At 47.5% G+C, this 15,278-nt stretch overlaps 2 protein-coding genes, 1 long non-coding RNA gene and 1 pseudogene across 7 annotated transcripts; 3 read left to right on the top strand and 1 right to left on the bottom strand.

Annotated features, from left to right (window-relative positions):
- The first annotated feature begins 617 nt into the window (after positions 1–617).
- LOC115247170 (JNK1/MAPK8-associated membrane protein-like) lies at positions 618–3,258 on the top strand (annotated as a pseudogene). Its single transcript, XR_003886221.1, has 7 exons — positions 618–723; positions 1,098–1,177; positions 1,617–1,771; positions 1,849–2,055; positions 2,193–2,374; positions 2,451–2,527; positions 2,737–3,258. The product of XR_003886221.1 is annotated as a JNK1/MAPK8-associated membrane protein-like (transcript).
- Positions 3,259–3,493: 235 nt separating this feature from the next.
- LOC115247172 (uncharacterized) lies at positions 3,494–5,178 on the bottom strand. Of its 2 annotated transcripts, none has more exons than XR_003886223.1 (2): positions 4,959–5,178; positions 3,494–3,741 (listed from the first exon to the last, which is right to left on the bottom strand). It is a non-coding gene; the product is annotated as an uncharacterized lncRNA (long non-coding RNA). The 2 variants fall into 2 exon arrangements; XR_003886222.1 differs by lacking the exon at positions 4,959–5,178 and adding an exon at positions 4,724–4,811.
- Positions 5,179–6,864: 1,686 nt separating this feature from the next.
- LOC115247169 (leucine-rich repeat, immunoglobulin-like domain and transmembrane domain-containing protein 3) lies at positions 6,865–10,294 on the top strand. The gene is made up of 6 exons (XM_029827848.1): positions 6,865–6,962; positions 7,252–7,626; positions 7,929–8,008; positions 9,306–9,599; positions 9,684–9,743; positions 9,815–10,294. The coding sequence occupies exons 2-6, from the start codon at positions 7,277–7,279 to the stop codon at positions 10,129–10,131; spliced, it is 1,101 nt and encodes a 366-aa protein (XP_029683708.1). The 5' UTR covers positions 6,865–6,962; positions 7,252–7,276; the 3' UTR covers positions 10,132–10,294.
- Positions 10,295–10,864: 570 nt separating this feature from the next.
- LOC115247165 (ras-related GTP-binding protein D-like) lies at positions 10,865–14,611 on the top strand. 3 transcript variants are annotated; one of them, XM_029827831.1, is made up of 6 exons: positions 11,057–11,516; positions 11,991–12,286; positions 12,377–12,576; positions 12,657–12,771; positions 13,297–13,439; positions 13,652–14,611. In XM_029827831.1, the coding sequence occupies exons 1-6, from the start codon at positions 11,282–11,284 to the stop codon at positions 13,689–13,691; spliced, it is 1,029 nt and encodes a 342-aa protein (XP_029683691.1). In that variant the 5' UTR covers positions 11,057–11,281; the 3' UTR covers positions 13,692–14,611. The 3 variants fall into 3 exon arrangements, with proteins under 3 accessions (XP_029683701.1, XP_029683691.1, XP_029683695.1); XM_029827835.1 differs by having other exon boundaries at positions 11,081–11,402; positions 13,652–14,603; XM_029827841.1 differs by lacking the exon at positions 13,652–14,611 and having other exon boundaries at positions 10,865–11,516; positions 12,697–12,771; positions 13,297–13,357.
- The last annotated feature ends 667 nt before the right edge of the window (positions 14,612–15,278 follow it).

The following is a 15,278-nucleotide window of genomic DNA, read 5'->3' as shown; positions in this document are numbered from 1 at the left end:
ACTTCCTTTCCAGTCTTCGCACTTTCTGCTTGAGGGTCCTGATATGTGAATTATACCAGGGGGCACACCTCCTCTGATTTACTATTTTCTTTTTCAGGGGGGCAACAGAATCAAGCGTGATTCTCAGTGAGGTTGCTGCACCTTCAGCAATAGAGTCAACCTCAGCAGGGCTAAGATGATGGCCTGCTGCAAACAGAATCACTGCAACTAAAGCCCTCAAGACTGGGGATAGTTGTGGAGGGTAGCATTGCGATGGAGGCAATCACCAACAGGCAATGTGTCTCCTGTTTGAATTTACTTACGCACTCCACCTGCACTCCCCAAGTGTTTAATAAACACCTTAATCTTCATTCAGCAGGGAATGCCAAAAGTTCAAGATAAATTCAAATATTGTACATTTGAATTTATTATACTTTAAAAAATATATTTCAGTAACTTAAACTATTTGAGGCAATCACTTGACGCAAATGCTTTAAGTTATCCGGGTTTAAACGGGACCTCGTTCAGAGGTCTATCCATCCCGGGTGGACCTCCTGATCAGGCCATAGCGGTAATGCACCCGAACATTGCCAACCGCCGCAAAAATAGGGTGGGGGAAAAAAAAGAAGAAGATAAATTTCCTGTCGGCGTTACACTTTATTCCGTCCGTATCCGGTGTCGTCAGTTGTTGAAAAAGGAGCTACATTGTGGACCTTTATTTTAATCAGTGTTTGGACAGCATGTGTAAGTAAACTCGGTATACTTCATACATTTATAATATTTATTTATTATTTGGTAACATTCACCTTTATGTGCTGCGCAGACATCTGTGTGACTGTTGGATGGTTTACGCGTTAGCTCGCGTATTTGTACGTATTTGAGATTTAGACATTTCGCTTGTTAAAGAAACCAAAACCTGTTTTTTTGTTTGTTTTTTAATCAAATTGGACTCTTTGTTGTTCGTTTCAACACCTGGTGTACGGGGTTTTGGTTTTTGTGTTATTTTCGGTCTCGAGCAGTGCTGCCGCATCACTTCAGTTCTCTTGTAACATTTACTATATCAGCCACTCGAAACGTCCCACATAACAATAACTCGCAGCCCTGTGTTTTTATATCAGCTGTGGCCATGAGCTCCACTTGTCCAGGGCTCTACTGTGGCAGGATGATGGTCAATGGTTCAGCGGAGGGAGAGTGTGGGGTGAGTATTCAGGGATGGGGTTCTGGGACCTGCAGCCTCTGCACAGTCACAGTTGTGAGGTGAACAGGGTCGTTCCGGAGCAGACGTCATCCGCACTCGTGGGGAGCCAAGGATCCAGTCTTGATGAAGCGCCCCAGCATGGGGGTGCCCCTGGCCTACCGCACCTTACATCCATGTGTGTCAGGACACTCAGGATTTCTGTACCCCTCCTCAGCCTTCTTGACTTCTGGAAGATCCTGGTGATTTAAAGCTAAAGGACCTTGAAAAATACCTTCTAAAAAGTCCTTTCTGGAGGCATCCCTTCTTATTTTTAAGATCTCACCATGGATGTTCCTTTGTAATCTTTTCAGGTTTCCTGAGCCGTCTTTTACCAGGATTTGTAGATAATAGTTTCAACTTTGGCACCATTTTCAGTTACCTTTTGTGTGTCTCCTTTGAGGTCTGTCCTCGGGGAGAGAGGACCAACCTGCAGAAGATCTGTGAACGCTGCACAGAGTCCCCTGAGCTGTACGACTGGCTCTACCTGGGCTTCATGGCCATGTTACCACTGGTGCTGCACTGGTTTTTCATCGAGTGGTACTCTGGAAAGAAAAGGTGAGTGCTGTGCCCACATTTTAGCAACCCTTTCCTGATGCGATGTGTGTGACGAGAGGCCTGTCCATCTTGTCCAGTTCCAGTGCCCTGCTGCAGCACGTCACAGCCATGCTGGAGTGCAGTGTATCAGCAGTGATCACGCTGCTGGTCACTGAGCCGGTGGGAACGCTCGGCATCCGTTCCTGCCGGGTCCAGATGCTGTCAGACTGGTACACCATGCTGTACAATCCCAGTCCCGACTACGTCAACACCTTGCACTGCACCCAAGAGGCAGTCTATCCGCTGTAAGCACGAGCTGACCTTAAAATCAAGCAGCAGAGAGGTCTGGTGCTCTTTTATGTGGATGTTTCTGGAAGCATCTGGAAGCATAAGCAGTAGCGTGTGTCTTGCATCTCACTGCGTTCCGCTCTTTTTGCTTTAGCTACACCATCATCTTAATCTATTACGCCTTCTGCCTGGTGATGATGATGCTGCTGCGCCCCCTGCTGGTCAAGAAGATCGCCTGCGGTCTGGGCAAGTCTGATCGCTTCAAGAGCATCTACGCGGCGTTGTACTTCTTCCCCATCCTTACTGTGCTGCAGGCTGTGGGTGGAGGGCTGCTCTGTGAGTCCCGCCTGTTGACCGCCTGTTCACAATGTGCCTGCACAGGAACTGATGCATGCCCATCTTTGTCTTTTAGATTATGCATTTCCCTACATCATCTTGGTCTTGTCATTGGTCACGCTGGCTGTTTACATGTCTGCCTCTGAAATACAGGTAAAGACACCTGCTGCATTCGGTTGTGTTTGAAGTGTCCCGGAAATCATCCAGATGGCAGCTGCGCCCTCTGGCCAAACATTTGCCCGACAGTAGGGTGTTTAGACAGAGCAGAGGCTGCCCCCTTTCCCGGGAGGGGCCTGATAAAAGAGTGATCTTACAGATAGCAGTGGGTATCTGTGCTAGTGACACGTTCTGCTTTCATTCAGTCTTTTAAGAGTCTGGTCACCAAGAAGAAGCGTCTAGTCGTCCTCTTCAGTCACTGGCTGCTGCACGCCTACGGCATTGTCTCCATCTCCCGCCTGGACAGGCTGGAGCAGGACCTCTGCTGGCTCTGGTTCCAGGACCCACCCTCTTCTACATCGCCACGGCCAAGTTTACAGAGCCCAGCCGCATCCTGTCGGAGGGAGGCAGCGGACACTGAGCCTGCCAGGCAGCATTGGCTCTCAGGGCCACACCGAGTACAGAGGAAGCCAAGACCCAGCAGACCCAGAGGTGCCGTGGAAACGACGTAAGCCACCTGTTCATGTGTGGAAACCAGCCCTTTGGACAGACTCAAATCAACCGAGGCTTCATTTTCTATACATATATGTACATGTGTGTAAATAGATGGAATGAAAACGTATTTAAAACACATTAATATATGCCAACACACGTGCAACCCGAGTGCTGAGTTCACTGTAAATATGCAGCTGTTGCTCCTACTGAAAATATGAGAGATGTGTTTCCTACGCTGCCAGTCAGTCCAGAGTCATTCTGCTTCCTCACCTCACGTTTTGCCTTTATTCAGCTCATTTTCCGGACTTCTTTTAAAACCCACATACAGTATTGCTCGCACTCACGTCTCCTCCTCTGCTACAACCATTAAACACTGACAGGACTTTCTCGCCCTTGCTGCCGGAGTGGATCGACACTCTTTAGTTGTGAAAGAAGGAAGACATTGAGATCCAAATCAGCAACCCAAAACACATTTAGAAGCACTTTAATCATCTGCGGGACTCCTGATGTCAGCCCGGATGCCTCATTGTGGACCTACAGATTCCCTACAGTCTGTAGCTGCACTCACAGTCCCCTGAGAATTACCAGAGATCACGTCAAGGCACCACAATGATGTAAAAAAAAAATGTAGGCGTTTGGGACCTTCTTCCAGCTGCTGCAGCATACATGTACGACGGAGCAGAGGTGGAAAGCCTTCAGGGGCAAGGGACAACATTCTGCAGTGAGTACAAGGTGCAGATGTCATTCAGGTGAGACCGTTAATGGACACCTAAGCTGCTGACGCACAAACAGGACAGGACACATTTCCACCCAAATACTGTTTAAAAACAGGTGCTGACGGCAGGAGAGCAAACCAAGCTGACAGTTTAATTGTTGGGTTAGAACCTATTTCTGGTATGACAGTACATGGAAAATCAGCCTCTGAGGCTTCAGCAACACGTTCTCCAGAGGACCAAACATCTGCCTTTGCAGCTTTCACAGAAAAGAAGAAACTTACTGAATATTAAAAATCAACATCTGTGAAATGAATAACATCACATTTTCCTCCGTGTCATTCTAAATTGCATTCAATTAGATATAAATAAAAATAAGTTTGATATAAATGCACCCTGATCATATCAAAGGCACAACAGATATTTACTAGAACTAAGAAACTCAACAAAGGCCACGTTCCAACCCAGTCCACGGTCCACAGCTGGGTTTTCTGTCCCACCGGGTTGAAAATGCATTGGGTGGGACAGAAAACCCGGCTGGATTATCACCCTCGAGGCCTGGGTTTAGACGTGGCTGTGTTAAATGTTGGCGTGGAACCAAAGGTTTGCATATTTTGCATGCTGTGCTGTGCCCAAAAAGCGTCACATAACAGAGCGTGAAGTTGGATTCCTGTTCTTCACGACTGCACAATGTAGTCCAGTCATTTCCCTCCGGAAGGTCCTGGGGGAAACCTGCGGACATGAGGAGAGGATGCGAAGCACCCAGGAGCATTAGCCTGAGACTGCTGCTACTTCTGGATGTAGATGATGATGATGCACAGCGTTGCCACCAGGCCCAGAGCCTGGACGCCCAGGAACCAAAGCAGCAGCCAGAAGAAGAGCATGACTACAGGTTCCACTATTCTGTCCCCAAACAACATGTGGCTGAATCCCAGCCCCCGCAGACACTTATTGAGCATCCCAAACAGAGTTCCCATTCTCTCACAGTCATCCAGGCGTGGCTGTCTGGCGGCCTCTTCCACTGTGCACCCCCAGGAACTGGGATTACTGGTGCTGGGGGGTCGCTGTCTGAGGGGGGGGGGACAAACCAGACGTGGACACTTGAACCTCTCAAATATATACCAATAACGTCAATACTCTGTCCCCACTTATCTAACTTTTTAATAGTCCACCTTTCGGAGGGAACGAACGCTACAGCAGGCCGTGCTCGGCTCTCTCACCCTGGCTTGCTGCTGTGGGAGTGCCAACTGCCGGACACCGGGCCTCCGGTGGGTCTTTGACAGCAGCTCTTCGCGCTGGCGACAGATAAACTGGTTTGGAATAGAAGGAGCAGCTCCGGACATTTTCTCCGATGAAAGCCTGAACTTAATAACAACACGGGTGTGACACTTCCGCCTTCCGACTTCTTCTCTGCATGTTTACAAACGAGGTCGTCCTTCTGCCCCCTGGCGGACCATTTCAGATTGCACCCGGAAACACATTGCGTGTAAACAATAGCAAAGATGGAAACCATTCATTCACTCATTCATTCATGGCACTGAACACTTAAGCACCCACCTCGCCTCCATTTGAGTTTTGTTCGTTGTGGTGAGGTTGTCCAAAGATGGGATGGGAGCTTGATTGTAAATGCCATTGCCCAATAAGAATGCCATGATAATGAAGAAGACAAGATGAATAAAGTAGTGTTTATGAGTTCTTCTTAATAAATGAATTTCTTCTGTCCTAGTGTTATTAGGAATTTTCAGCAATTCCTCCATCATACACTGTCATCTGTCATCCACTCTCAGAATGCTGGTCTACTTGTGGTTCCCAGAGTTTATAAGAGTAGAATGGGGGGCCGAGCATTTAGCTACCAGGCCCCTCTGCTATGGAACCAGCTCCCTGTCCAGGTACGGGAGGCTGACTCCATCGCTACTTTTAAGATTAGGCTTAAAACCTACCTCTTTGAAAAAGCTTATTGTTACTAATTCTGTAGTTCCAGTTACTATTATAGACAGACAAATTATCATAAGTAGGGGGTCGTCTAATCATTAGGTTAACATTTTAGCTATGCTGTTATAGGCCAAGGCTGCCTGGGGTCCGGAAACATGATCACCTGACAGGCCTCTGTCACCCCACTGGGTCATGGTTTCCTCTCTCTCCTTCCTTTCCTCTCCTTTCCTCCTCTCATCAAGCAGACTAGTTATGCTGATTCTTGTGTAGTTTTTCTGCCCCCCCCCCCGCCATGATCTCCGGCCCCGCTGACCCACTCAGCCGACGGCTTGCATAAATAGTGTATTTTTGTATGTGTTTCTATGCTTTGTGCCTCCTCCTCTCCTCTCCTCTCCTCTCCTCTCCTCTCCTCTCCTCTCCTCTCCTCTCCTCTCCTCTCCTCTCCTCTCCTCTCCTCTCTCTCTTCTATCCCCTGCCTGTCCTCCCCCCTCTCTCTTCTCTACCCAGCCGGCCATCAGCAGGAGGGTCCCCCTACATGAGCCTGGTCCTGCTCAAGGTTTCTTCCTGTTAAAGGGGAGTTTTTCCTTGCCACTGTTACTTGTTGGGGGTTAGGCCCTGGGATTCTGGAAAGCACCTTGAAACAATTTTGATTGTAAAAGACGCTGTATAAATAAAGATTGATTTGATTTGATTTGATTTGATTTGATTTGATTTGATTTGATTTGATTTGATTTGATTTGATTTGATTTGATTGCTGGGGAGATGAATTACAATGACCATTTTTCCCATCTGGGAGGAAGACATTGCTTCCTATTTTACTTACATTGTTCTGTAAAAACAGTAACTATTCTAACGTAAACCTCTGAACAGACGCTGTGAAGGCTCTGCTCACAGTGCTCTAATAAATTCTGTCTGTTTGTTTATGGTTAAAAATGAAAATAATAACAGTACTTTCCTCCTCCTCCCTTTGTTAGCATGATATACCGTAATGCAGAAATGGGCTGCGGCCTGATGTTGTGATTTGTGACACGTGAGCTGTGGGATTATGTGGTGCCTGAAAGGAGCGTAATCCCAGCTAATCTGGGCAACAGATTCTCTGTGTGGACACAACGTCTGACTGAGAAGACTGGGACTATGGAGACATTTAGCGCCCTGGAGAGTGCTGATTTTGTCCTTTGAAAGATGTATCTGCTGCTGCTCTTTCAGATCCTGCAGTCTGTTCTACGGGAACTTTATGCCTGTCCCATTTCCTGCTCCTGCACATATGATGGCACCGGATTATCGGAGCTCAGGTTCATTCACATCTCTCTTTGTTTAGGATTTGATGACGCAACTTATTCTCATTCCTGAACAAATCAATGTTTGTATGTTGGCCAAAATGGTGGGTTTTTTTTATCTTTATTGTTACAGAAAGGTCAGAACCATTGTTGTAACTGCTGACACACATCTGTTAATGCAGTAGCACAGAACAGCACACATACACACAGACACACACACACACACACACACACGTACAGACAAGCAGCTGGTGGAATCTGACTTTAGACCTGACGGTCTTGTGTTTATCATTCACTCCATCAGGTTGGTCCAGTGCAGTGACTCCAAAATGTCTTCTGTTCCAATTAATGTCCCTTCGGACACAGTAAGGCTTCGACTAGAGAAGACTCAGATCTCCAGAGTACCCCGCGCAGCCTTCTACAACCTATCAGAACTGCGGTTCCTGTGGTTGACATACAATTCCATCACAACTGTCCATCCCAGCAGCTTTGTCAACCTGAAGGCCTTGCGAGAGCTGCGTCTTGATGGGAACTTCCTTGCATCCTTCCCCTGGGAGGGGCTCAGGGACATGCCTCGCCTCCAAACTCTGGGTCTTCACAACAACCGCCTGTCCAGCCTCCCAGCCCATGCTTCTGTCTTCCTCCCCAACATCACCTATCTGGACCTGTCCAGCAACAGGTGAATCAGTTTCTTCATCAGGTGGAATACATTAATATCTGCACTTACGGGCCACTTCATTAGCTACACCTTCTTAATACTTGGATGGGTCCTTTTGCCTTCAGAACTTAATTTTTCATGCAAGGTTTCAGGGTTTCCTCTCTTGTCCATTCTGAATCAAATGGTAGCCTGGTTTCCTGCAGGCAGCAGAAAGAGAACAAGGCAACAACAGCAACTCTGGTCTCTCTGAAAGTTTGCTTTAAAAAACTGCTAAGCCTGTTTATGTAGCTCACCAGTAATTGCTCTTTCCCTTCACCTGTCAGGCTGACTACATTACCCCTTGAGATGTTGGACCTTTGGTTTCCTCTCCTGGATAAAGGACAAGCTCAAAGAAGAATTCTGGGTAAACAGATGATACAAACCTTTTTATTTTTATTAGAGTTGGCTGAGAAATAAAGAAATGCTGCATTTGGCTTTTTAATTGGTACAAAAATGACTGTCGCATAAGTCATCAGTTTTACGACCACCTCGTATTGATTGAGCTCCTGAGGTGTAAGTTGGGTTGAGGCAAAGATCTGAGGGGTTTCCAGGTTGGATCTGTGGTGCAGTATGTGGGACAGAAGGGTTAAATGCATCATTGGAGTCATCAAGTGGACTCCTTCGTTCCTTCTCTGATGACCTTCTGCACCCCACATGCTATGTTGTGGCCCATGTGCGGTCTCCCCTTTTTACCCAGAGTCACTGGCTTCCCTGTTCAGCTGTGCTTGTGAGAGCTTTGGCTTGGTGTTGGACTTGGCCTCACATTCCCAAATCCTTGAGCAGCCTGGTAGCAGCCAACTTACGATGGAATTTTTCTCAGTGTACCTGAGGCTCTTTCGTTCAGCTCCATCATACAAACCTGTGGAAGTGAGAGCAAGAGAGAAGGAGGTCCGGTCTGAGGTTTGCAGTGGCGATTTCTGATGGAAAGCACAGCCTTTGACTCAGCTTGACCAGCCACCAGTTCAGCATTCCTCCCAGCGGACAAGGATCAGATGTTCTGGCCTGGAATTGATGGCCGATCATTTGGTCTCCATAACAGCTGTAAGGCACTGCATCGCTTGGTTTTACCCCCAGTTGTAGCAACCTTTGTCTTCCATAACCCAGACTGTGCTTGAGGCTTGTTAGAGGTGGCAGAACATCATATGCTGTAAAATGAAGATGGGGTGGGATGCTTCCATAGTTCATATTTTCCTTTCGAGAGGACTTTCTTCTCTCAGCTCTCTCTTCAAATTGAGGGATGTCCCACATGTACCTTGCTGCCTGCTCTTGCTGGCACACCTCCTGAAAGACTAGGCCTCTGGACCGAGGTGGAGCTGCCTCGTGCCGTTATGGTTTGCTCTTTTCAAGGCCAAATCCTCCTCTCTCGCACAAGGCCAGTGTTGCTTTGGTGATGTTTGAGATGTTTTTTCACAGGATTCTGACGGCGTCATTTCCAGCCTCTCTCTGGAGCACTTGAATTCCTCCAAAAGACTAGGCAGGGGAGGCTCCAGAAAGCCTCCTCCATACCACCTTTTTTTGCCGAAACACCTGGAAAGACCTAGCCACTTTGATAACCTGCACAAACGAGAATTAGCTCTAGATACCAATGCAATATGTCACAAGTATAAATTGAGTATCTCTAGTAGATAATGTATATGAGACATTCTCTGTTTGGCACACAGGTCTCCAGGACAATCCCTGGATATGTGACTGCCAGATCTCTATGCTGATGTCATTGTCCATGTCTTTGGGGAGCCCTGTGGTTCTCATGGACCAGCTCTTGATCTGCAGTAGAGCTGTGGGGCAATCCACGATACTGCTGACCCCAGTACAATTCTCTCACTGTATGCGGCCTTCCATCCAGCCTGCAGCCACCAGGGTCATCTCTCCACTGGGCAGCAATGTTATTCTCCGTTGTGATGCCACCGGCTATCCAACACCTGCCCTAGCCTGGATCAAAACCTCAGCCTACACAGGTAGATGAGCAGGGTTGCTGTTGGCTGGTGAGCTTTACAAACCCACGCAAATCAAACAATTCACAATCTGATATCTTTGTGCAGACTGTTGCCAAGAAGCCATTGCTGACAGCTCCCTCCAGCTGCCCAGGTTTTTGGAGAGTTGTAAGTGGTGGTCCTTTTCTTTCAGCATCTGCACCTCAGGCAGTGGAAATTTTCATTGTTTTATTTTGCAGTTATGCAGGATTCTCCTCGCGTGGGGGTTCGGTGGTCCATCATCATCCTGAATGGATTATCATACGAGGATGCAGGTGAATATCGCTGTCAGGCACGTAACATGGCTGGAATATCTGAAGCGCTGATTAAACTGAAAGTGGTGGGAGTCACCAGCTCATCCCACCTTCCAAAGAGAAAGTCGGTAAAGACTGGAGCAAAAGCATCATCCAAATACAGAAGGCCGTCGAAAGCTGGCTCCCTCTCTGTGAAGGACCAACAGGTACGAACAAATGTCACATCAAGCTACCTTAACAGGGAACAGCTGCTAACCTTCTGAGAAATGTGGCCTCAAAAACAGGCAAAAATGATGCTGAGAACAAAAAAGCTCTGTTTAAAAAGATCTAAATTTCTAACTGGTCTGCTGGCAAGTTTATTCTTTTTTAAAAATAATGTTGAAGTTCAAAATGGGTGTGATTGTCACAAATCTTATAAATGGTGTGAAATAATTAGGTTTGGAGTTGTTTTGTAAAAATAAAAATGTTCATCCGCCGATCAAGGTGTCAGTTATTGTCCTTCTCTATGTCCAACCCTGCTAGAGGAGAGGAGAGGAGAGGAGAGGAGAGGAGAGGAGAGGAGAGGAGAGGAGAGGAGAGGAGAGGAGAGGAGAGGAGAGGCAGCCATGACACAGCAGGGTTTCAGCATCCTGGTGATCAGGAGCCTCGGCCTCTCACAGCATAACTAAGATGTTAACCTGGTAATCAGACGGGCCTCTAAACATGATAATGATGGTTGGGGGACAGCCCAGTCACCTCTGTGTAGTTCATACAACACTGGGGTGGGCCCAGGAGGCAGGGACATGTGTCAAACTCAGTCCACGAGGGCCACGATCCTGCCAGGTTTTCTGTCCTACCAGGCTGAAAATGCATTCAGTGGGATAGGAAACCCGGCAGGATCGTGGCCCTCAAGGACTGAGTTTGACATTCCTGGAAGACTTGTCTCAAGCCTGTGGGACCTTGTGCCCAGTGGGGACGGGGTGGATGTGTTGCACTGGATTGATGTGGTAGGGCAGACAATCACAGACAAACACGCATATGCACATCGTGAGTCACGTGCACACCCATCCTAGAAAACAATTGAATATGATTTTCATAAGGTGCGGATGAGTTAGACAGACAGGACACAATAAATGTGTCTGACAGACAGACACGCAGGGCCGACGCGGTCCAGGACTGGACAGGACCGCCTAGGGCTGCTGGACAGGACTGTCCAGAGCTGTTGGACCGATCCTCCAGGGCTGCTGGACAGGACCGGTGAACAGCTTAAAATCCTCTTCAAAGTCATACTTGAATAATGAGCACATTAGATATATTTGGGCTGTAATATTTTGCCCGTGTACGTGTGTGTGTGCGCGCACCACCCTCGCGGCTGGCACGGATCAGATTTCGGTGCATGAAACATGAGCTCGTATCGACTTGAACCCAGCAGCAATGAGCAGGAAGACCGACAGGCTGGCGGCGGAGGACGAAGACAGCCCGGCCCTGGCTTATTGGGATGAAGAGGACGATCTGGAGGCGTTTTCAGACGCGGAGCTCGGCTGTGAGGACGGAGGTGAGCGCAGAGGAGCGCGGAGGCTCTGGAGCGCCATCCCCCAGATCCCGCGAGTTCGACTTCGAGTCCGCGACAACTGCGCCAACTTCCATCCTGCTTTTACTCGCTGCTGTGGTCGGGAGCAGCAACACACACACACACACACACACACACACACACACACACACACACACACACACACACACAGTGTACAGTTTATATTCTTCTCAATGTCGAATTGCAGTATGTCATTTAACTGCTGTAATTATAATATTTTCTCCGTTTATTTTGGTTTATTATTTAGATTATAACGTCTTAACGTGTTTCTCTCTGGATTTTTCAAAGGGCACACTGATAAAAATGATTGCGCTCACATTCTGCGCCGCTGTTCTCTGAACTGATCCCTGCTTTGATCCCAGACTCTACGTGCCAAAGTGTCCTTGAGCAAGACGCTGAGGCCCAAAATAGAACGAGCAGGGCTGTAATGGAAAGTGCTCTGAGTGGTCAAAGATTACTGGAAAACTGCCCCTTTAGTCCCCGTTGTGTCCCAGCTTGTGTGGGGAGGTTGTTTTCTCTGCGTGAACGCCGGCGTTGTTATTTCATGTGCAGGGTTGGGCTTCAGCGACTCCTTGAACCCAGAGGTCAAACCTCGTATTCTGTTGATGGGGCTCCGTCGGAGCGGGAAATCCTCCATCCAGAAGGTGGTATTCCATAAAATGTCCCCCAGCGAGACCCTGTTCTTGGAGAGCACCAATAAGATCTGCAGAGAAGACGTGTCCAGCAGCTCGTTTGTCAGTTTCCAGATCTGGGACTTTCCCGGCCAAATTGATTTTTTCGACCCCACTTTCGATTATGAAATGATCTTCCGGGGCACCGGAGCACTGATCTTTGTCATTGACTCCCAGGTCAGTTCACAAGTCCACACATCTGTTGCTCACTGTTACGCTTAGCATCCTGCCATGTCACTTGGTGTCTCTGTCTCTTGGTGCTGGCAGGATGACTACGTGGAGGCTGTAAGCAGACTGCATCTGACTGTGACCCGAGCCTACAAAGTAAACACAAACATCAACTTCGAGGTATTCATTCATAAAGTAGACGGCCTCTCTGACGACCACAAGATCCAGAAACAGAGAGACATTCACAGACGGGCCAATGATGACCTGGTGGACGCCGGCTTGCAGTCAATAAACCTGAGGTGAGGATCGCCCGGTACAGATCACCGGCACAAGCTGTAGGGTCACCTTCAGCTGAAGCATCTTCTGGTCATTTTCACAGCTTCTATTTGACCAGCATATATGACCACTCTATATTCGAGGCTTTCAGCAAAGTGGTCCAGAAGCTGATCCCACAACTGCCAACGCTGGAAAACCTGCTCAACATTTTCATCTCAGTAAGTGAAAAACGAGACCCTGGGCTTTCTTTGTCTTCTCCTGCCAATGGCAAGAGAGCAAATTGGTGCACTGAAGTCATGTGACGTTTTCCCTGAGAACTTGATGTGTTAGCTTCTGCCTGTGCTTCACCGTCCTGCCGCTAGGTAGCAGTGCACCACCGGACGGAAGAGGTTCGTTGGGCTCAAGAAAACGAGCAGAAAATCTCCTTTTAATTCATATTTCACAATTTCCTTTCCTAAAGTGTCACCTGATCCACCTGATTCATTTGGATTCAGAAAAAAAAAACATTGATTTTTTAAAATTATTTTATTGAAAGTTTTCTTGAACAAATGACATTTCTTTCTTGACGTCTGCGTTCTGTTGATGCCGTACATAAAGCTGCAGAATAATAGTTGCGGATCGGTGCAGTTTTGTCTTCTGGACACAAAAAGGATGGACATAATCGCTTCTCAAAATGACACCATGAGCTTGTGTAGCTGACGTTTAACGAAGGCTGCAATGATCAGTCACGTCTGCTCCCTCAGAATTCCTGCATCGAGAAGGCCTTCCTGTTTGACGTGCTCAGCAAGATTTACATCGCCACAGACAGTAGTCCAGTGGACATGTCCACCTATGAGCTGTGCTGTGACATGATTGATGTGGTCATCGACATCTCCTGCATCTACGGGTAAGCTGATCCCTAAAACCTCCTAAAATCCTCCTGCTGCTCCTCCACACACAGGGAGAACGTTGGTAAAAGGTTGAAGAGAACAGGTCTTCCTTTGTGTGGACCATTCAATAAAATGGAGAAAAGCCAAATTATTTAAACCGGACCCTTAAATTGCACCATTTGACTGGAATGTGAAAAGATGAAATGTTTGTTGCTCCCTAAATCCACAGCACTAACCGAAATCCTAACCACCAAGTCCTGCTCTGTTGAAACGCAACCATTCATCTCAACTCAACATCCCAGCAGAGCAGAGAGGAACCAAACTGTTAAATACAGCTTTGACCTGAGTCTTCAGGCTCTTTCGGTGATGCTTGAGGTTCCAACCTGGCGTCCTTCCCTTTCTTCTAAAGCTCATTCTACGTTCTAACTGGAGTCCACCTGTGGTTGATTCACCTGGCTGCACACAATTAACGGGAAAACACACGGCCGTCTGTACGGACACAAAGGCAGTAAAGAACAAACGAGGAGGACAGAAGAACTGTTCACAGAGATCAGTTGAGTCAGGGAACGGATCTGGGGACAATTTAATGGACTGAGGGTTTCAAAGGTGACCACCATCCTTCTGACATGGCTGACGTTTGGACCAACCAGGACTCTTCCCACAAGTAGGAGATCAAACAGAAGCAAGCTGGGGTCTTGTTAGGGGACAGGGTCAGCACCAGTCCAACCTTGGTCAGAGCACTGGGATCTAGCACGGGTTCCAACTGTTGCATCTGAAGGAAAGCGTGCGCCATCCGCCACCTGCTCTCCCATCACCACAGTGCAGGACCATCATGGCAGAAACCATGGAACAGGCTGAACGAGGACCTTTGACTTGGCCAGAGTTTCACCGTCTCACAGGACAATGGTTGGTCCAGCTGCATCCACTCAAGTGCCAGAGCTGCACTTGAGGGAAAATGTGAATTTCGCTGTGCACGTGTGATCCCAGTGGACGAGGTCGGATCTGCACCACATCCCCGCTTCAATTATCGCTGTGGCTGAGAGTGTAAATGAGAACCAAATCCAGACTTTCTGTGGGCCAGAGATAAACTAGATTATCTGGGCTCACCTCTGAAACCGTGACCTACACTCACCTATGCATCCTTTTCTATAAAGGTTAATAAATGCGGTAAAATCACCTTTTCAAACAGACTTGTGACTGCCAGGAACTTTACATTTGCATTTCCATTCAGAGGCACTGACTGGTTCTGGCTTCATGTTCTCTCTCGTAGAGAATGCTGTCCCTCAAACCATCCTAGTGGTGGTTCATTACTGTTTGAGGACCTTGTGTCTGTGCTGAGTCTGCTTTGTGTGTGTGTGTGTGTGTGTGTGTGTGGTGTTCAGTCTCTGGTGAATTTTGCTCATTTCTTAATGAGTTCTGAAATGAGCATGAAAGGAGTGTTTCATGAGTTATATTTGTCAGTCTCAAATTGCTCGTCCGTCCATCTGTCTCTCCATCTGTCCCTGTCTTTAGGGGACCATGGTCTTCCTTGGGCAGTTAGAAACATCTGATTTTTTTTAGAGTTATTATTGTAGCAGATGCAGGGGTGTCCATGGAGGGAATTCTGGCACCTCTTACGTCTAGGATAATTCCAGAGATGTACCAAAGTGAAAAACTGTAATCCAGCTATAATTTATAATTTACATACTCAAGATTTGACTCATCAGAATTCTTTCCTTGTCCCAGTTTACTTGCAAGGGAGAAAATTCCATAATGGACAGGAATGTGTCTATCTCTAGGTAGACTAGATAGCGATAAGCATCTATTTGGGGGCAAGTAGGGCCCCATTTCTGGTTGACCTATAACAAACACCTGGA

Source organism: Takifugu rubripes, chromosome 2 (assembly GCF_901000725.2).
Source record: "Takifugu rubripes chromosome 2, fTakRub1.2, whole genome shotgun sequence".
Lineage (NCBI taxonomy): Eukaryota > Metazoa > Chordata > Actinopteri > Tetraodontiformes > Tetraodontidae > Takifugu > Takifugu rubripes.
The sequence above is the reverse complement of the archived record's forward strand: the minus strand, read 5'-3'. Positions and strand labels throughout refer to the sequence as shown.

Excerpts from the sequence above, each read along its gene's own strand:
- LOC115247169 (XM_029827848.1), top strand. The coding sequence starts at position 7,277 with ATGTCTTCTGTTCCAATTAATGTCCCTTCGGACACAGTAAGGCTTCGA. Across the intron at positions 7,627-7,928 it reads CTGGACCTGTCCAGCAACAG|GCTGACTACATTACCCCTTG; the intron begins GTGAATCAGTTT and ends TTCACCTGTCAG. Across the intron at positions 9,744-9,814 it reads GCCCAGGTTTTTGGAGAGTT|TTATGCAGGATTCTCCTCGC; the intron begins GTAAGTGGTGGT and ends TTTATTTTGCAG.
- LOC115247165 (XM_029827831.1), top strand. The coding sequence starts at position 11,282 with ATGAGCAGGAAGACCGACAGGCTGGCGGCGGAGGACGAAGACAGCCCG. Across the intron at positions 12,287-12,376 it reads TCTTTGTCATTGACTCCCAG|GATGACTACGTGGAGGCTGT; the intron begins GTCAGTTCACAA and ends TGGTGCTGGCAG. Across the intron at positions 12,577-12,656 it reads TTGCAGTCAATAAACCTGAG|CTTCTATTTGACCAGCATAT; the intron begins GTGAGGATCGCC and ends TCATTTTCACAG.